Here is a 21,907-nt window from a genome sequence, read left to right on the forward strand (position 1 = left end):
AAAAGAAAGATTCACCTTGCGTTCTTGCAATACCCCAATACCCTGGGACCTCCAGCCATTGTGTGGTGCACGGTCCTCCGAATTCCGAATCTCGCGGAAACTTTTTGGGCATCCTGGTGTATCTCCAGAGACGCGAATAGAGTCCGAAAAGTCCCCTCACACGAGTGCTGGACCTTAGAAAATCGCGGTTGAATTCTCGTCTAAGTCTTCTGTGCTCCTTGAAAAGGCGCCAAACACGCAAAACCGCATTCAGCCACAAGATAAATCTTGCCTAGAGCCTTCTTCATCGATCCCTGCTGCAAAGTCCCTGCTGAGGTCTTGTGTTCAGTCTCCAGGACAAGGAATCCACTGACCGGGTATTTGGCTGCAGTCCCTGAAGTTCTCCTGCTGCAATCTCTTCTTCATTGCTGAGGTACTGTGTTGGCTTGGGTATATACTTACCTTAAGCCTGTTGGGATTTCTGTGTAGTCCTGGGGTGTTTTCTGTGATTGGGAGGTCCCTCATCCAGTGCACCCAGTCCCACTGCTAGAATCCTGCTGGGGTGTCTTCTGTGAAGCCCCTAGACCCTCTTTTAACCCTAGAAAGTAAAGTACTAGCCTGTTTTCCCAGTTTTTCTAAGGAACTCTGACTTTTGCTACTAAAGAACTTATTCTAACATTGCCTGTTGGTCACTAGTCCCAGTGACCCCCCCCCCCCCTCCTGCCACTGAGAACACTCATGCTCCAAGAATAAGGGAAATACTTTGAAGGGATTGGGACTTCTGCCTAGAAAAGAAATCAAGTGTTTTACTTACTTGTAAAGAGTTGGTGGGTAACTGTAGTTCTAGGAGTGAAGAGTTAAAAACGTTCTTACTGATCTTGAATGTGTGATGCACTATTCTTAAAAGTATGGTTAACATCTTTTCTTCCTTAGCCACTGTTTTGCCAGTCTAAAAGAAAGTAGATGTAAAGGTGTTTTACTCTCCTGTGATTAGGTTGTGCCTCTTTACAAAAGTAATGTGTTGGTTTCACCAGATTATTCTTGTAGGGTAATTGTAGGAGTGTCCTCCAACTGTTGGTATCACCAGGTTAGTCCTGTTAGGATAACTGTATGAGTGTCCCCCACTGGGTCTTGCTTCCCCCGACTTGCTGCTAGCCTGTCCTTAATAAGTCTACATTAGGTTGTTGTCTACCTAGAATAACTATTCAGTAAAGTGTGACATTGGGTTTTACTTTCCCCTTCATTGTGAAGCTAAAGTAGGTGGGTTTTACTTACCTTGTGTTAGCTGTGTGCCATTCAAAACAAGTTACCAGAGTTATTGCTTACCTCCACCTGGTGTTTTCTGATTTCCAAAGCAACTGTAATTGTATATTACTTCAATAGGTTTCTACTGCACCTAGAATAAGTGTTTCACTATTCACCAAAAAGTATATTGTCCATTTGAATGTTTATGTGATTTGTTCCAAGAGTCACTGTACAACTGGAAGGGCCTACTGCCCTTGTATTACCAAAAGTAATCTAAAAGTAACCGTTGGTCTTTTACTCACAAAGAATAGGCTTGACCTATACTAAATGTGTATAACAAGGTTTTGACTTCCCTAGAACTACTGTTTGGTGTTCCAAATAAGGTTTATACTTGGGTCTGTGTGCTTTCAGGTATAGTGTTGTGTTTTATATTGTGATTTCATATAATGTGTTAGTACTTACTCAACCCCTAGATTTATCTGGACCTACCTCTATTTAAATAAATCCTTTATTTTTACAATACATAGTGTTTCAGTGTTTATTTGGATCATTTGTATTACAATTTCACTTGTAAAGTATCTACTGCCCTCTCTCCCTCCTAAGATAAGCCTGGCTGCTCTGCCTACGCTGCCGCGTACTCAAGTGGTACAGTCTTATACTAAGAGTGGAGTCTTGTACTGCCTCAGTTGAATGGTTTTGAAGAAGTGGGTAGCACTTCAGAAAAACTGTCCTAACAGACCTACTGTTATTTCCCCTTTTGTTCTTTCAAGGCCTTTCCCATCATCGACGGGCAACTGAAGCAGTCCGAGGTGTTATGGTCCACTCAGAGGCACCATAAACATATACAATGAGGATCAGTCAATGATATTTTCGACCCACAATCAACACTTGGTGAACCCGGTCTTCAGGTTTGTCGGTGTCTACGAAGAAGACATTCTCGATTTCTCAAAGTTATGATGTCATTACACAGTAAAGAAGCGCGCTGTATTTCTAAAAGCGATAGCATTCGCGGAAAAACAGAACTGAAGCCAACAGGCGCTGCGCATGCAATGCCTTCGACGACGACATCCACAGACGGAGGCCCTCAAGGGACATTGAGTCGACACCGAAATGTTTTGCCGGAGCATCTGAAGCTGTATATCGAATACCAAAGATGAGGAATACGTGGGAGGACACAATCCATTTCAATGTCCTATACTCTGGACTGCGGTGTGTCCAAAGGAGACCTCTGCACTCGTGACCCTGGCGGCTTCTTCAACCGGATCAAGCACAAAGGCACTGTCCACAATGGATTCCACAACCTCAGCAGTGGTTTCTGGTGAATACCGATTCATGAGGGTAAGATAACATAACTGTTCCTTTCCGCTCATTCTCATTAGGGTTACATAGGCATAAAGTCCTGTCCCTAAATCATTTTTCCTGAATCTTGTTAATGGAGGCCAGGTCAACAATCCCTTCCTAGGACAATCGTAGTGTCCGTGATTCAGTGAGTTTGCATACTTGAACTTTACTTATCTCTTTGACTTTTGCCCCAAACCATCTTAGTGTTGGACATTCAGTGATTATTGCAAAGTGCCCTTACTGAAATATCATGCATCCGACTTCATGCCTGCATCACACTGGTTATTGAATCATATGCTTTCTTTCTTCTCTTAAGGGAGCATGTGTGCATCTGTTTTATATTAAGTGTGGCATAATATTTGCCTATAGGTTTAACTTGCTTAGTATGGATTTTAATGGCCCACGACATCATTGAATATGTTTGTACTTCCATGTCTAACTGGAATTATTGGTATGGTTCCGTTTGGACTCATTGTAGCCCTCAACCACTCTGAGCCCTTATCAGAGTAAGCCCTGGTCCTCTGCTATCTTTTATTTATTGGGTAGGGCTAGATCGGTGTGTCTCCCTGTTCACCATAATATGTTGGCCTACAAAACCCTGCCCAATGTGCATTTTGGAAATCCATCTAAACGGAGAGCTTGCCAAAATACAGGACAAAAACCTCAAAACGTTTCATCCAAGCTTTAGGACTAAATTAACCTCTTTCTTGAAGGTGCGCACTACCACATTTGACAGATGTGCCAACTACAGGTCTCTATGCCTGCGATAAACCCTTTTACTCAACAATCTCCTGCCAATCCCCAAGCTGCAGATAACTCTCCAGAATGCGCTTACTTATTGACAGCATGTGATTTTATTTTGCTTCTTGTACGCTCTTGCCTATCACTGTCAATCCCTTGTGTTTTTTCTTTTCAACTCTTATGCTGATCTGAATGAACCAAGACCTATGAATGATCACATGTGTTGTTACCAATTAGTCTATCTCCCTTCCTCCTCACCTCTAGTCTTGGAGAACTCAATTTTGAAGGGGCATTAACAAGAGCACCAACTGAAAAGGAACATTCTTAAATGATTCAGTGCTCACCTGGCGGTGGGATCAGTGGTGGTGCATTGGTGACGGAGGGAGGCGGTGGAAGGAATGGAGGTGGTGGCAGGTGCGTAGGAGGAGCACCCGGAGGGAAAAATGGCGGCAAGGGCTTCATAAAATTGTTGTTATCCACTTCTTGCGGAGACTGCTCAGATATCACCTGAAAGAGTTAAAGCCACAATCAGCTAGTGATATAGCCAACTTCATTACCAAAAATAAAACAGTGATAATTAACATTTTGGAACATCTTAATCATTGTACCCAAAGGAACACATTTGCACAAACGCATCAGCTGAAACCGAACATACACAATGTTAAGGCTTCTAAAAAGGATACATCCATCAAAGGACGTACTCTGACGAGTAATTACTTTTTGGGGAGAACTGAGCACTTTACAAAATAACAAGAAAGGTTTATGTTTTTTAGATATTTATATTAATGCAAATTGTCTTTCACAATTTCGCTCTGAACCTCAGTACTAAAAGAATAACCAGGCAAGTCACAAGGGAACCTTTCCATCGTACCAACATTCACAATGTATTTACTATGCTCACAACAATAAAAAAAAGGTTTCATGTGTTCCATCACTTACATGACCTTAGGTTGAGAACGACCATCTCAAACAAGATTATGATTGGAGTTCATGCGTTGCGATGAGCAGCTGTGGCAGAGTCTGGAGATTTAATACTTTTAGCTTTCCATATCCTGACCTGAATGGTTAGTTTGGACTATTAAGCAGTGCTTGCACCACCTATAAGCCGAAACTATTGCATTGGGGTAGACATAGGGAGAAAAGGAAAATGAGAAGGGGCACAAACCTTGTAGGTGGCATTTGGTATTTGGCCATCCATTGACTGTCCATGGCATGGCCATGCTAATCCCTATGGCCACTCCCACCAAAAACACCTCATCGGAACTCTGAGCTGACAATCACACCTTACAAACTATTCACTCAAGTGCCTGCCAGTGTTATTTTAAAGGAATCTTCTGAGAGATAATGGCTTAATTGGAGGTGTAAATGTGCCACTGGAGTAATAAAAATGTCTTACGCACGTCTGCCTTCAGCCACTCAATGTATAAGCATGATGTGTCCTTTCACTGAAGTCCTTTAAAATGAGCATTGGCAAACCAACAGCTCTGGCTTGTGTTATAAGTATTAGGTATTTGCAAACACTGCTATTAGATGCGCAGGCACTTGCACCTGCTACTATCTATTGGCAGTTAATACTATTTTTAGAGTGCCTGGCACGTGCCTTTCCCATGACTGAACAAAGGCCCAAACTGTTGGCATTGCCAAAGCTTGATTTTTGTGGCGCTGAGAGGGACTGTGGTTCCTCATCAGTGTGGACAAGTACTGGCTGCTTCTAGGCCAGCCCATCTACTTACTTTAGGAACATCACTGGGTAGGTCTCAGTGTTGAGGTGAAATAAACAGTTACTCACCGTAGTGAGTGTACTCCTAGTCCCATTTAGTCCATTGTTGGGAGGCATCACACGGGCATGGGGGCCGTTTGAACCCCGGAAAAAAACATACAATTTACATCCGACTCTCAACGCTGACTGATCTGCAGGAGACTCGCAGGTAAGGATTTTACTGCTTGTGTCATACTAGCAACAAACAGATTTACGGGGCGTTGGGTAAGATTTTCATAGTAATGATACATCTTCCTGACCGGTGTCAACCCCAGAGCTTTTTTATTTCACTGGTGGATTATTTTCCCTTATGCCTCCGAGTGGGAACGTTTTTGAACACTTACGGAATCTTTTACTCTTTTTATGGGTGTCATTTTTAAGACTCTCCATAGTGCCTTATAAAAGTTATCCTCTGACAACTTTTTGGCAATAAGTGCCTATTACTGCTGAGTTGCCCTAGTGGCTCCCCTTTTAACTTTCTATGCTAGCCTTGTGAGAACTACAGTTCCCAAGAGTAGAAAAGATCCCTTTTACATTTTATTAGGTGAGACCAGCACCACTCACCTTATGTCGAGTGCTGGGGAGATACAGAGTATCCCCTTTCTCATTTTAAATGTAACATTTATGTTACAAGGAAAAATGTATCTTTAATGGCTGGTGGAAGTGAACCTTTTTATTAGATCGGTGCACTTTTACAGCAAGTTGGTAGCCGGTAAAGGCACCCATGTGTGCTGATTTTACCAAAAAAGCCCCCTTTTGCCATCTCAGTGTTCCTTGTCCTTGAGTGTTCCTTCCCCTGACCTCCAGTGTGAGAAATTCCTGTGTGAGATTTTTATCTTCGGTGGAAGTCCTGTGGATTCCCCGCCCAGGCACCAGAGTGTCTGAAGGCAGGAAGCGAGGGTGGAGCCCAAACATCTGCAGCCTTTTGTCTTCCAGCCCGTCTGCGAGAAACCAGTTCAAACTGGAAGGCTGGCTGTCCTGAAAGGACTGCAAACCCCCCAAGTTAGAACATTGCAAGGCTGCTTGATGGGCTGGATTCCTGCATTAAAGTCTGATCCTGGCGGCTGAAGAGGTAGTCGACCACTGGAACCAAAGAGGAAGATGAAGAAACTGCAGCTGAGACGATTTGCAGCAACCAGTGAGCCTACCTGTGTAACTGGAACCTGCTGTAGCCCATCCTTCCATTCGACCTGGGGACTCCGAAAATGATGCCCCTGACCTAGAGAATGGTGAGACTCACTAGATTTAAAGTGCCGCATTTTGAGCCATGCCATGTCATGCTGTGACCTTGCGGGACTTCAATACCCTGGGACCTCAACTCATTGTGCGGTGCACAGCCTTCGGAATTCCGAATCTCGCTGAAATTTCGTGGGCATCCTGCTGGATCTCCAGAGGCACAATTCAGGTCCACAATGCCAACTCACCAGCGTGATGGACTTTAGAAATGATGAGAATCCAACCAGTGATATTCTGTCTTCTGTGCTCCTCAAAAGGCGCCAAATCCACAGTTCTGCATCCAGCTGCGAGGAAACCCTTGCCTGGGGCATTCTCCTGTGATCCCTGCTGCAAAATTCCTTCGCAAGTCCTGTCCTCCGTCTTCTTGACAAAGGAATCCATCGATCAGGTTTTTGGCTGCAGATCCTGAAGTCTTCCTACTGCAACTCTTCTTCTGTGCTGAGGTACTGTGTTGGCTGGGGTATTTTACCGACCTTCAGCCTTAGTGATCTCTGTATTGGTTTGGGGTATTTTCTATGATTGGGTGGCCACTCATCCAGTTCACCCAGGCCCACTGCGGGATCCTCCTAGTGAAGTACCTGGACCCTTTAACTAAAATAAAACACTTGTTTGAACAGTCTTCCACTGGAACTCTGACTTTTCCTGCAATAGAACCCCATCTCACCCTTCCTACAGCTGGCTATTAGGGAGAATTCTCATTTCTGTGCTAATCCCCTTCAATCCCCAGCTCTTTTGCTGTACTTAGGACTTTCATTTTAACCCACGAGTGAGTGAGACCTTATTCTCATTCTCTCATGTGTTTTTATCTGATTTGGATGATGTGTTTTCACTGTTTTTTGAGTCCGACAAACTCCATAGGCATCTACTTTTTGTATGGTGACCCACAGCACCTTCAAGTGCAGTGTCACAGAGAAATCCTTTCAGATTTCTCACAAAGTTTAAATACCTTTTCTTGTGTGAACAACTGTTCCCAAGAATAGTAGAGTGAAATTGACTTTATCTTCTCTCTTTGACGGTCCAGCACACCCCAGGGAAAGCAAACCCCAAAGATACACTATAGGAATGATAAAAGGATCTTCAAGGCAAAAACGTATTGGTGAGCTTTTACACTCATTCAGTGAATACTACTAAAACAGTACCAATACTTATTACTTTTCAGAAGAGGGGAAACACCATTCAAAGTTAGTAAAGCAACTTATATACTTTTTAGAGGGGTGCCATGAAACCCAAAGGTAAGCATATACTTTTTGGCACTTTGTAACCACTTCTTTTACAGAGCTAAAGTTACCACACTAACTACGCAAGCAACGTTTACACTCGTTATACTTTTAAGGAAGAATCCTATTGAGGCAGAATAGGGACACTAGTTTTCTAAGTGCCAGCTGTAGGCATGATGAGATAGGGTTCAGTTGCAGGAAAGTCACAAGTTCCGTAGGAGATCTTCTTAAACAAGTATTCTTTCACTTTGAGTTAAACTGTTCAGGGACTTCACAGAAGGCTCCCTCTATATGCGCTCCACATTAAGCATGGTCAAACTTTTAACCACATCAATCACAGACTCGAGCATCACACGATGCACACCAGACATAAGGGAAGTACTACCCAAGCCCATAGTACCTTAGGAGAAAAGAGCTTCAGAGCGGACGCATTCGGGATGCAGCAGCACAGGACCCTGTCCCTGGATTTGATTTTTGGTCTGGAGACTAAAGAACTGGACACTGAATAGGAACTTGCAACAGATATCTTCAGAGGAAGCCTCCAGCAAAGGCCTCTTCACGGATTCTCGCAGCGCTGTGGAATTGACGCCTTTTTACAGCAGCCAGATCAAGAACAAATATCGCTGGTTGGATTCTCTTCACTGTCTCAATTCTGCACTCTGGTGAGGGGATTTCAGGGATTCGAATCGTGTCTCTGGAGGTCCAGCAGGAATCCACCAAAGTTTTGGACTGATTCAAACTTTGGAAATGCATGATCAGCACTCAGACTCGAGGTCCCAGGGTATTGGTGGTTTTCAGCCTAGAAAGGTCACAGCATGGGATGGTTCAAAATGCAGGTCTTCATGAGACCAGTGGATCTCAACAGCCTCTGAGAAGGAGTAGTCGTTTTCGGGACCCCCACGTCGACTGGGAGGAAAGTTTGCATCAGGATCCGGTTACATAGCAGGCTCGATGATCGCTGGAAAACGCTACTGACATTTTATTCTTCCTCTTCGGATTCAGCTGCAGTGGTCGACTTGTCAGCCGCTTCCAGGTTCGAAGTATTAATCAGGAACTACAGCACAAACTCTGCAATCTCTCCCTGCAGTTACAGAAATGGGCGGTCTGGCTGTCCAATCGGGACAGCTAGCTCCCCCACTGGGAGTTGGTTCCTTTAAGGCAAGATTAAAGACAAAAAGGCTGCAGTGTTTTGGACTCCTCTCACACTTCCTGCCATCTCAGACACTCTAGAACCTAGGCGGGGAATGAAATGCATTACTTACCGTAAAAGCATTTCTGATGATTGTATCAGCTTAGATTCACATGCTGTGCATATGGTCCGACATCCAGTGGTAACCGCAGAGTATTGCATCTTGTCTTTCGGGGACCGAAAGGGGACGTCGGCATAGGCGTGTCTGAAACACTATCTCTATCGTGACGTGTGTAGTACCCAAAATCCCTCACGTGCCGAGGTCCCTCCGATTGTATTTTTTCTGCCATGAGGGAGCCCAAGGCTATAGTGAGTGAGTACATGAAGAGAGAAAGTAGTAAGAAGTCTATGTTCCTTCCACCCCGAGCGGGGAGGCAGGGAGGGCGCATGTGAATCTAAGCAGATACAATCATCAGAAATGCTTTTACGGTAAGTAATGCATGTCGTCTGATGCTTGTTAATCTGCTTAGAATCACATGCTGTGTATAGACTAGCGAGCAGTACCAAGAGTTTCAGGTGGGTTGTGAGAAGGACCAGTAGAAAAAAGATGTCTTAGTACTGCTTGTCCCACCTGAGAATCAGCCCTAGAATGAGTGTCTAGGCAATAGTGTTTTGTAAAAGTGTGTACAGAACTCCAGGTTGCCGCTTTGCAAATGGACTCTAGGGGAACATTTGCAATGAATGCTATGGATGCCCCAGTGCCTCGAGTAGAATGAGCTCTAGGCTTGAAGGGCAGTTCTCTCTTTGCAAGAGTGTAACAGTGTGTTGCATTTGACAATCCACCTTGATATTGCTGATTTAGAGACAGGGTCCCCTTCTCTGCCAGCTGCCACTGAAACAAATAATTGTTTAGTCTTCCTCAGTGGTTTAGTTCTATCCATGTAGAACATGACTGCCCTGCGCACATCTAGTGTGTGAAGGCTTCTTTCGGCCATGTTAGTAGGTCTCTGGAAGAACGTGGGTAGTTCGATTGACTGGTTCACATGGAACTTCGAAATAAATTTCGGCGCAAATCTGGGATGTGTGCGCAGAACTACCTTCTCTTTGTGGACTGTAACAAAGGGGTCCAAAACCGAGAGGGCCTGTAGTTCGCTAACTCTTCTGATAGAAGTGATAGCTACTAGAAAGGCTGTCTTGTAAGTCAGATCTTTCAGACTAGCTTTATGCATAGACTCAAAAGGGGGTCCCATGAGCCTAGTTAAAACCACATTTAGATCCCACCCAGGGGCTGGGTGAGTGATGGGGGGATAAATTCTTTTAACCCCTTCCATAAAGGCTTTAATCACAGGTATTTTCCACCACGACACCTTTTGCTGTGACGTGGTGTAAGCTGACAACGCCGCTAGGTGAACCTTTAAGGAATTGAAGACTAACCCAGAGTCCAACAGATGGGTTAGATATAACACAATGTGTGAAGGCGAGCAATCGGTGGGATTGAAGCCTTTGGAACTGCACCAGATGACAAAACGTTTCCATTTGCTGGCATAGCAATAACGTGTGTTAGGCTTTCTTGCCTCCCTCAGTATGTCCATGGATCTTTGAGGGAGTTGCAGATGTCCAAACTCTAAGACCTCAGGAGCCAGGCTGCTAAATTCAGAGTTTGTGGGGCATGGGTGCAGAGTCTCCCCCCTTGTCCTGAGACACCATGTTGTACGGGCAGGGCAGCTTGACTGGTGGGGAGAGAGACATTTCCATCAGGTGCGCGAACCAAGGTTGGCGGGCCACATGGGAGCCACCAGAATCATGATGACTGGTTCCTGGTGCATCTTGTGTACTATCTTGTTCAGAAGGGGAGTCGGGGTGGGGGTGGGTCGAGCGTAGACAAATTTCCCCGACCAAGTTATCCAGAGACCGTTCCCCTTGGATCGGTTCTGGGGGTACCTGGAGGCGTAATCTTGGCATTGGGCGTTCTCCTGAGTAGCGAACAGGTCGATCTCTGGAAACCCCCATTCTGCGAAGACGTTGGATACAATGTCTTCATGCAGTCGCCATTCGTACACTTATGGCAGAGGAAAATTTCTGCTGAGTACGTCTGCCAGCAGATTGAGTTCCCCTGGAACATGTTGGGATATCAGGAGCATCTTGTGTTTGAGAGCCCATATCCAGATGTTTTGGGACAGCTTGGATAGCCCCGGAGAGTGAGTGCCCCCCTGTTTTTTCAGGTAATACATTGCTGTTGTGCTGTCGGTTAGGACCAGCACTGTCTTCCCTTGCAGTTGCTCCTGAAAGGCTTTCAATGCTTTGAACACTGCTAGTAGCTCCAGTAAGTTTACATGGTTGGACGCTACCTGAGGGGACCACACTCCGTGCGCTGTCTGTTGAAGCAGGTGAGCGCCCCTACCCCGTGAGAGATGCGTCTGTCGTGCGAGTGGCTTCCACTGCAGGGCTGGTGAAGGTTTTCCCCTTCAAGAGGTTCTCCCTCGACCACCACTGCAGAGAGAGAACGAGGGCTGGCGAGACAACAGATCTTCCCATTGTCCGCTGGCCTGACACCACTGGCTGTTGAGCCAGTCTTGCATGGGATGCATTCGCAGCCACGCGTGGGGAACCAAGTATATGCATGACGCCATCATCCCTAGCAAACGCATAGCTTTGCGTACCGTCACCTCTCGACTGGCTACATACTGAGGAACCTGAGAGAGCATGTTCTGAACCCTCTCGCTGGAAGGGAAGACTAGACAGTCTTCCGTACGAATTAGAGCCCCCAGGAACTGTTTTACTTGGCTGGGGACTAAGCTGGATTTCTTTTCGTTGATAGAAAATCCCAGGCTGAACAGTAGGTCTACTGTCTTTTGGGTGTTCGAAAAACAAACGTCGAACGAGTCCCCCGTGATGAGCCAATCGTCGAGGTAAGGGTGAACTGGAAGTCTGCGCAGGTGTGCCGCTGCCACTGCCAGGACCTTGGTAAACACCCTTTGCGCCTAGGCAATGCCGAAGGGGAGTACCTTGAACTGGTAGTGTTTGTCCTGAATCACAAACCTTAGGAATTTTCTGTGCGCTGGCAGCATTGAAATATGAAAGTATGCATCTTTCATATCCAATGCTGTCATGAAGTCCGCCTGTTTTAGCAATGTGATCACCTCTTGCAGTGTTACCATGCAAAACTTCTGGGGCTTTATGAACTTGTTCGCTGGGCGCAGGTCTAGAACAAGACGCATGGTGAGATCCTTTTTGGGTACAAGGAAGTACACTGAATAGATACCCTTGTTTACCTGAAGAATTGGGACGGCTTCTATGGCGTCTTTTACCAGCAGCGCTTCCACCTCTTGGATCAGGATCTGCAGATGTTCCGGTGAAAGGCGTCAGACTGTGGAGGTCGGGCGAATTCCACGCAGTAACCGTGGGCTATGGTCTTTAAGACCCACTGGTCTGAAGTTATCCCCTCCCATGCCTTGAGGAAAGATGTTAATCGCCCCCCGACCGGGGAGACATGGGAGGGGACCTGGACTTGGTGGTCATTTCTGACCCGAAGTTGACGCTCCTCTGGAATTGGAGCCTCTATTCTTTCCACGCTTCTGACCCCTCTGGGGGTAGTAAGTGGGGCTTGCAGCAGGTTGACTTGAGTTGAAGTTGCCAGTGCCGAAATTATTTTGAGCGGCGCGGGCTTGTCCTCGAAAGGACCGCCGAGAATTACTGCCCCTCTGTGAAGAGGTTTTGGGAAATCTGGTGCAGCGACTTAATAGTCTCATGCTCCTTCTTGGCTATCTCCAACACATCGTCTACCGCCCTGGCTTGCCGGAGGCTTTTCATTAATAATGTCCTCTGTGAAATCTTGTTCGGGCAAGGCTTCCAGGGCGGCAATTTTAAAGAATTATGCTGCTTTTTTCAACATGTTGGTGAAAGCCATTTGATCATCCACCGGGGAAGCTCGTCGAATCGGGATGGATGGGGGAGACTCCAGGCAAACGATATCAGAATTGTGATCATTCTGCTGGGTGTCCTCCCAGTAGTCCGTTGCCCCTTGATCTTCCCCATAGTTGTCCAAAAAAGAAGCCTCCTCTTCTTCTGTATAGATGTCTCTATACGTGTCCATCTGGACCTCTTCTTGATAGTCAACTTGGTGTTGGGCATCTTGTGTTTGAGGGTTAGGGTCTTTTCTGCGGAGGTTGATCAGTAGCCCTGAAAAACTGCTCCTTCCGATCCATACATCCCTCGAATTGCTACGTGGTCCACTTGGATGACCCAAATGGACCTAGCTGAGTAGGAACCGGGTTCTCTGCCCTAAGGCGTTGAGAGGATCTCCTCAGGGTGCTTGAGAGGGGTACCTGGCTTTCTTCGGAAGAGTCTTCGGGATCGTCTTCCAAATCCATGGAAAACTTTTCAGCGGATTGGCCCATAACTGTGGACGGAACCGGTACTAAGCCCACCGCCGTAGCAATCCTATTGATGCTCTTACGGATAATCACCGAATCTTCGGGAGACAACGCCTCCGATGATGTGTCGGCAGTGAAAATGTCTTCCGTGGCTCCAGAAGGGCCAGCGGATGGCTTCTTGGGTAGAGGCCTTCTTGTAGTTTTCGGGCCTATACGGGCCTTGGGAACCTTGGAATCCGTCGAAGTTTCTTGTTCTGAAACTTCGGCGCATGTAGTTTGGGGATTAGCGCCCTTGTTATGTTTCTTATGCCCAGTCGTCATGCGCTGCTGCGGATGCGGGCAAGGCTTCGGATCAGACCGATCCGTGGGCGTCGCCAAAGTTTCCGGCGGACCCGTTGGCGCTTTCGCCTTCTTCGACGAAGTTGTCGAGGAGGGCGCTTGGGTTGTTTGCTTTGTGTGGTGCGATTGTACGCCCCTGTCACCGGGTGTGGTCCCTGTAGCAAGACCGGAGTCGAGCCTGGAAGGGTTGGGGACGGGCGTGGCGGCCCTAGAATAGTCCGCCTCAAGGTCTATAACGTCCGCGTTGGACGTTTGGTCATCCGATGTACCCCCGTCACTTTCGGCTGGTCTCGCGGCAGGGGAGGGAGGCTCCACGCGTGACATTCCATACGCGGCCTACCGCTTCAACCGGCACTCCTTAAGGGTTTTATGTTAGAGGAGTTTACACGCCGAACACCGCTTCTCGTCGTGCTCTAGGGGGAGACAAGCGTTACGACGTGTGCTCGTCTTTCCACGGATATCTGACCCTACACACAGGGCAGAATCTAAATGGAGTCCTTTCCATAGCAGAAGGGAAGGGTGACCAGACTCAGCGTCGTGGAACCAGGAGAAGGGATCGCAGGCCGAAATCATCAAGACCCCCACTTCTCTCCACGCAGACCTCACGTGGTGGTACAAGGACTGCAACCGGCTGACGGGCAAGCCCTTCAGCCCCCCTGCCCCACAGGTGACGATTACCAGAGACTCCTCCCTCAAAGGATGGGGAGCCACCCTGGAGGAGCTATCGGTCCACGGCACGTGGACCCGTCGAGAACAAGAGTACCACATACATTGGCTGGAACTGAACGCCATCTGGTTAGCGCTCAGAGCCTTCCTCCCACAGATCATGGGAAGGGGTTTCCTCATCCAGACAGACAACTCGACCAGTATGTGCTACATCAACAAGCAGCGGGGGGACCAGGTCCCCCACCCTGTGCAGACTGGCAATCAACATGTGGGAATGGGCCTTGGAAAACAAGATTTTCCTCACAGCAGTCCACCTCCCGGGGGAATCCAACCTGGAAGCGGACAGGCTCAGCAGGTTGGGAGCGGACAACTGCGAGTGGCAGCTAAACGACCTAGTTGCACTGGAGATCTTCCACAGATGGGGATCCCCCCCAGCTGGATCTCTTTGCCACCAGGCACAACAGGAAGTGCCCCCAGTTCACCTCCTGGCAGGGGCAGGGCCGGGGCTCCCTGGGCGACGCCTTATGGATTCAGTGGAACGGCATGTCAGCATATGCCTTCCCGCCCACTTCACTGATTCACAGAGTGCTTTGCAAGATCAAGGAGTCTCGCCAGCTCAACCTCGTTCTGAAAGCTCCATGGTGGCCAGCCAGGCCATGGTTCTCGGAGCTGCTGAGCCTCTCGGAGGTCCCTCCAATCCATCTCCTGACGGGCCCAGCATATCTTGACGCAGCAAGGGGGCAAGGTAGTTCACCCCGCCCCTCAGAAGCTGGCCCTCACAGCGTGATTCCTGAGCAGGTGACGCTCAGACGCCTCAACGTATCCCAAGCCAATCTGGATATCGTACAGGGAGCTAGGAGCAAGGCTACCAGAGCCCAATATAAAAGTAAATGGACCAGGTTCTGCCACTGGGCACACTCCAAGGAGATCGACCCTGTGGCCTGTTCATTGGACGACGTGCTGTCATTTTCGGCGCACCTCACCAACTCCGGCGTGCAGGTGGACACCTGCTGCACATCCCTCTGTGCTTATAGGAACTCTGAGGTGGAGGTCTTCTCCTCCAACCCGGTTGTCGAGACATTTGGCCGGACTCGCTAGACTCTCCCCGCCCATTAGGAAGCCATATTGTGGGATCTGAACCTAGTCTTGGGCGCCCTCGCGCACAAACCATTGGAGCCTATGGCGTCCGCTGACATCAGGCTGGTCACCGTCAAGACGGCCCTTCTAGTCAGCCTCACTTCAGTGCGAAGGGTCAGGGATATCCAGGCCCTTGTCGCATCAGAGCCGTACACTTCATTTCACAAAAGGATAAGGTGGTCCTGCGGACCCATCTGGCATTTCTACCTAAAGTGCCATCAGCCTTTCACTTGAACGAGGAAATCCTCCTTCCTACATTCTTTGCTAACCCGAAGGACGAGCCTCAGAGAGTTCTGCACTGCCTAGATGTCAGGTGTGACCTGAAATTCTACCTGGACAGGACCAAGGGCTTTCGCAAGTCGGTTGCCCTGTTCATCACCTTCAGAGGCGCCAGGCTATCAGGCCTCCATTTCCCACTGGATGGTCTCGGCCATCAAGGAAGCGTACAAGGGCCAGCATAGACCCCTTCCGGTGAACATGCATACCCACGCGGTCAGGGCCAAGGCAACGGCCATCGCCTTTCAGGTCATAAGCAGGGCGGCCACATGGGCCACTCCATCGGCTTTCTGCAAGCATTACTGTTCCCCGGAACCGGTTTGCTTAAGGAGGGTCTCCTCTCCACCCTGGGGCTGCATTCAGTTGTAATTGCCCATGCAGTATGGAGGAAAGGGGACGGTACGTAAGAGTAATGTAATTATAAGTTACTCACTGTAGTTAATAAAGTACTCTTAGTCCCCTTTCCTCCATACGTCCCACCATCCTGCCCCCTAATAATCTGGTGTCATTAGGCAATGGTAAGTATTGTCGACGCGTCTTTGGGGACTGAGGTGTGGCGCCTGAGGGCGGAGGCAGGGCAGCGCATGCTCCCAAGGCCGCGCCTCTAAATTTAGAGGGGGAAAAAGGTTCCGTCTAACGTCTCTTGCGAGGGATGCCCATGCAGTATGTAGGAAAGGGGACTCTGGACTAAGTACGTTAGTCACTACGGTGAGTAACTTATAATTTATTACACAATCTTTTAGAAAACATTCACTAGAAGGAGGCAACTTAATGTTATATACAAACACACTTCAGTACTGAACCAATAAGTTTGAGTAAATTAGGCTCCCCTAAAATAGGAGCAAAATGGCATTTCAGTTAATTTCAATGGGAGTAAAAGACACAAGTTAATAGAAATGGATCACAAATACTTTCTTAGGCAGTACAAATAGTTTCAGTTCTCTAGAGGACTTGATTCAGTTCAATAGGCCTAAGCCAAAGTCAATGGACTAGTATCTTGGATAGGAAAGAGCAGTTCTTGGAGTAAATGGTAAAGTCTTTGCAAAAGTTCTCAGAAGTAGTTTGTACGAAAAAGAATCATATGTTGGGTCACAAAGCTGATTAGGCCTGCAATTTGGGAAAGTTCCATGAACTTTCACCGTGAGAGGTAAGTTCTCTCAATTGGGTTGGCACAGTACCTTTATATGAAGAACAAGATGCAGCTGAAGACGTTGGTTCCTGAGCCTCAGCCGTGGGGACAAGAGGGAGGACGTCGGGGGACACCTGCAATGCACGGGATCGTCGGAAAACGCGGCCAAAATGTAGTCACTTCAGTTCCAGTAGCTGTAATTCAAGCACACAAGCTGGTGTCCCTCTCTCTGGTTAAACCTAACCACCTCTGAGAATGGTTTCCAGGTGGCTTACGAGTTGATTGGGCCCACCAACTCAAAGGAAGAAGTCGTCCTTGAAAGGGCTTCTCTGTCGAGATGAACTTGGCAATTCGGACCTGCAGCAGGGCTTCACCGGGCAAACCAATGGTCCAGGAGTTGCAGCAACCGTCCCTCTTCCAGCTCGTCTTTGGTTCTTTCGTTCCAGTGGTTGACTGCTTTCCAGTCCAAGAGACTCGCCTTTTAAACTGTTTTCTCCCTTTCATTCCAGCCTAGCCGTCACACACCCAGCATAATGGCTGTCCTTGCCGGACAGTCAGCCAGCCAGCCAATCACGCCAGAGTGCATTTGGGTCTCCTAGGAGACTAAGCACAAGGTGCTTCGGGTACGTCCCTCACTTCCTGCCCACCCCAGACACTCAGACGCCAGAGGCGGTCTTCAGTCCTGAAGCCCGCCAAAGGCATACGAACAAAGGGACCAAACCTGGTTATGCGCGCAGACACAAACCCTAGAAGGACCTTTCCAAAATCCAAAAAGAAACAGCGAAAAAAGACGACCAGGGCCTGTTTAAACAAAGGGGCTTAAGGCGCCATCTTGAAAAACATGGCTCCCGCGATTTTTTGCTACCAGTGTTCGCGGTCGAGAAAAAATCATGGTAGTTTGTTGTAAAACCACTGCCACCGATAATTTCAATAGGAAAGGGTAACATTTGACTGCTACATGAGTATTTAGACACAGGGGATACTATGTAACCCCTCCAGCACTCTATTGTAAGATAGGGTGTGCTGGGTCTCGGAATTTGGAAAGACTAGTAAAGTCAATTTCACTTTACATTCTCTGGGAAACAGTAGTTTATCCCAGAGAAAGGTATTCAAAACTTTTGGAAGTCTAAAAATACATCCCGGTGTCACTGCACTGAGGTCGCTGTGTAACGCACATGAAAAGATGCCTGTGGAGTTGTCTAAAACTCCATAACCAAAGAAATCAACATAGAAAACAAACAGAATTGAAAAGTTCAGAGCCCCAAAGTTTAGCAAAAGAGCTGGAGGGCTCTAAGGTAGAGGTAATTAGCACATTTATGAGAATTCTCCTTAACACTCTGAATGCTACAGACTGGCAGGCAAAGACTCTCCTGAGAGTTTACATGCTCATTCCTCCAGGGGCATGGCTACATGGACAGCCCTTCAAGGGGGTGTCCCTATTAAGAAAATGTGATGCTTTAACGTGGTCCTCAGTACACACATTTACCAAGCATGATTCTCTGATGCTTCCTGTGCTCAGGGTGTCGCTTTTGGTAAGGCAGTACTTTATTCCGCCCTTTAAAATTCTGAATATACAAATTTTACTCCCTCCTGCAATCATGGATACCTCTATGTGAGCCTGTCAAAGATGAGGAATTCTTTGGAGGACAGTCCATTCGAAGAACAAGATACTTACCAACTGGTAGCGTTCTTTCGACTGGATGTTCCTCCAATGTATTCCTCATCGCCCTCCCAACCTACCAGTCAGTAGAATTTCCCATGCTATTACAGCTTTCGTTCCAACAAGGCGGAGTACTCTCATGACTGTATTTATGGGCACTGGTGCTACACAAGGAGGGGAAAAACAGAACTGCGGCCAACCGGTGCCGTGCGTGATACATATAACCTCAGATGACGTTATCCTCGATGGAGGACTTCGAGGGACATTGAATCGACGCAGCGCGCCCTCTGCCAAAAATGTTTTCAAAAGCAGCCAAAGCTGGACATTACATGTCAAAGATAAGGAATATGTTGGAGGAACATCCAGTCGAAAGAACGTTACCAGTTAGTAACTTGTTCTTCTGAGGTCTTCCCCTGTCATTCTAAGTGGGAACGACCTCAGTGGAGGTTTTTATCTTTGGCAGGAATCCTTTGTTTCTGATACTTGTTAATCTGCTTAGAATCACATGCTGTTCATATGGTCCGACATCCAGTGGTAACCGTGGAGTATTGCATCTCGTCTTTCGGGGACCGAAAGGGGACGTTGGCATAGGCGTGTCTGAAACACTATCCCTATAGTGACGTGTGTAGTACCCAAAATCTCTCACGTGCCGAGGTCCCTCAGATTGTTTTTTCCCACCCAGATAACTGGTCGCCCTATAGCGGAGCTCTTCATGAGTCTTTGTTTATCTTACCGAATTGTCGGTTTAATCCCCGTTAAGTCACTTCGGCCATCAAGAACATCTTCGACGAAGACTACGGGGGAATCGTCTACGGCTGTGGGTTCCGGCGCCTAAGATCCGGCGTTCGGACTTCCACGTGGTCGGGCCTTCTGGCCGGCCTACACAGTAGGGAGAGTGGGTTTGGGGTTTGCCATACTGCTATGGTCTCTCCTCTTCTTCACTGCTTTCCTTTATGGTAAGGGACGGCCAACAGTACCGCTGCAAAAAGGCCAAGGAGATGTTGGTACCACCAAGCCGAAGTGGAGCTTCAGCTGAGAAAGGGGGATGTGGCCTTCATGATGGCCGAGATCTTGTCCTCCGAGGGGAAGACCCTCTCGGAGCGCGTGTCCCAGATGAGGCCTAGGAAGGTTAAAGACTGCGTGGGTTGCAGCTGTGACTTCCTGAGATTGAGCGAAAAGCCCAGGTCGTGTAGTGTGTTCATCAGTGCATGGGAGGAGTGGCGAACTGTTTCTGGAGATGTAGCCCTGTTGAGCCAGTCGTCCAAGTATGGGTATATGTGGAGGCCCTGAGCCCGTAGGAGGGCTGCCACTGCATTCAAGAACCTGGTAAAGACCCTGGGGGCCGAGTTGAGGCTAAAAGAGAGAACCTTGTACTGAAAATGGCAGCCCATGATCTGAACTGGAGAAAAGAATGATGGGGTTGCCAGATCGGGAAGTGCAGATAAGCATCCTTCAGATCCAGGGAGCACATCCAGTCTCCCCTGCACAATGTCTCCACAATAAAGGCTGGAGTAACCATCTTGAATCTCTGAAGAGGTAAGACAAGGTTGAGGGTGGAAAGGTCCAGAACAACTCTCAGGCCAGCCTGATGGTTCTTCTGAATGGCGAAGATCCTGGAGTAAAAGCCCAAACCTCTCTGGGAGGCTGGGACTTCCTCCACTGCCCGGCTCAGGACTAGCAACCGAATCTCAGCCAAAAGAGTTACTGTCCCAACTTGAGGGAGAGGAGGAGGGAGGGGAGACAGGAATAGGTAGACTGAACCCCGAGGATACTACCGACAGGATCCAGGGGTCCGCAAAGGTGTGTGTGAAGAGCAAGCCTGCCCCCACTGGCAACTCGTGGACCCGGAGGGGTGTGTCAAGACTTTTTTCCCCACCAAGGCCGAGGAGGGGGACTGGAAAAAGCCCTTGCTCCCCCCACCCCCCTTTTTGATGCTTGCGCCGACTAGGTGTAGGCGAGCGTTCCGGCTGCCTGGACCCGCTTTCCTGGAAGCCGCAGAAGCCTCCACATGAGCGACCCTTATCTGAGCGTTGCTGAGACTGGGAGTATGCTTTGGGCGTGGCCTTTGACAGAATGGACAGAGACTTAGCCATCAGAGCTATTCTTCTTCTTGTCCAGCTCTTCGTCTGTGCTGGAGTGGAAGAGGTCACTGCCCTCGAAAGGCTGATCTAGAATACGTTCCTGGACATCCGGGTTTGAAATTGGTTGCCAGGAGCCAGGCCATCCTTCTCATGTCCGTGGCAAGACAGGTGGCACGTCCAGAGGTATCGATGTGAGCTAGTGTGTACTCCATGATATCCTGCGCCACAAGCTTGGCCTCGGCTAGCCCCGCCTTACAACGTGATTGGCTGTGGGAGTGGATTTCTGGGAGGAAGTCCGCAATTTCCTGCCATAATCTCTGGTTAGCAGCTGTCAGCATGGCGTCTGCATTGGCCTGTCACAGATGCAAGGAAGCGTTGGAATACAACTTCTTACCGTATGCCTCCATGGTTTTCTCCTCCTTGCCTAACAGCGCCGTCGAAGTAGACGAGGACGACAGGTTTGGAGTACAGTGATGCTGCAGCGATCACCGAGCAGTGTGGCTGAGGATGGAGGAGAGCAAGAGTGTATCCCCCCTCCATCTACCTGTACTTGGCGTCTAGGCGGCGGTTGACTGGCTGGACGGAATGTGGTTTGAGCCAACCCTTCTTGGCGAGGGTGACTACATCAGTTTGCAGTGGAATTCCCGTTCTGGCAGAAGGGAGGCTCATGAGGACCGCTGCGAGGACGCCCTCTGCCGGCTGTGGGAGGCCCAGGTATTCTGCCAGGCCCGCAATACGTTTGTGGAAGGCCCTGGCCGATGATGGTGTGTCAAGATCCTCCTCCTCCTCCTCATCAGTATCCTGAGGGTCTGGGGGATCCTGTGGTGGAGGAGGAGGAGGAGCTGGAGGCAGGGGCACAGAGACCACTGCCATAGGCTGAGGCGGATGTTGGTATGGAACCGATTCCGGAGTAGGCTGAGGAGCCGGAGGAGGTGGCTGCGCTGGAGCCAGAGGCGTCGGCATAGGCATCTGTGGTGCCGCCAGCCTTAGCGGGAAGGACTTAAATGACTACATCATTGATTATAGCCCCAAATCTGGAGATTTCATGAGGTCAAGGAACCTCTCAAAGATCCGATCCTCGCTGGCTGAGGAGGAGGGCACTGAAGGGGTTACTAGAGGCAACTGAGCCCGCTGCTGGACCCTGTACATATGGACGCAAGGGAAAGCAGCCCTGCGAATAAGGGAAGGCCGTAGGACACGTACCTGGTTGATGCCAGTCCCACCTCGATCCTTTTCTGGCCTGTCGGCCATTTTGTTGAGCTGCCTACCACGTGGCTGCGACGTGTTGCTCGGCTCGTCGATGCGATCCACTGCCAAGTCTCATGTGTGAGGCGTGCGACTTGCCCCGCTCCTCGGGCATGTGCCAGGTGTGTCCACCTCGACACGGGGGTCGTTAGAGCTGCGTTCTGGCGCCCCATCGGACGTACTGCCAGTAACAGCGCATAGCCTCTTGGCCATGATTCTGGTACAAGGGCGGAGCCCCTCGGGGGCAAGCCCGATAAAAGAACCTAGCGGCCCCTCCGCCCTGGCACCGGGAGGATCTGAGGACCCCCTCAGCCCGAAGGCCGGTAGCTGCGACTGCCTAGGTGCTCGAGTTGG

The 21,907-nt window shown here is 48.8% G+C and overlaps 1 protein-coding gene across 3 annotated transcripts in view; it reads right to left on the reverse strand.

The window, feature by feature from the left end:
• The window catches only part of FIP1L1 (factor interacting with PAPOLA and CPSF1), a 708,522-nt gene that overhangs the window by 166,683 nt on the left and 519,932 nt on the right, over positions 1–21,907 (reverse strand). For all 3 annotated transcript variants that reach the window (XM_069631658.1, XM_069631656.1, XM_069631657.1), the window contains exon 10: positions 3,651–3,813. In XM_069631658.1, coding sequence (XP_069487759.1) covers positions 3,651–3,813 — 163 coding nt within the window. The remainder of the gene's footprint in view (positions 1–3,650; positions 3,814–21,907) is intronic.

This window comes from Ambystoma mexicanum, chromosome 6q (assembly GCF_040938575.1).
Source record: "Ambystoma mexicanum isolate Mex_15411 chromosome 6q, UKY_AmexF1_1, whole genome shotgun sequence".
Classification (NCBI taxonomy): Eukaryota; Metazoa; Chordata; class Amphibia; order Caudata; family Ambystomatidae; genus Ambystoma; species Ambystoma mexicanum.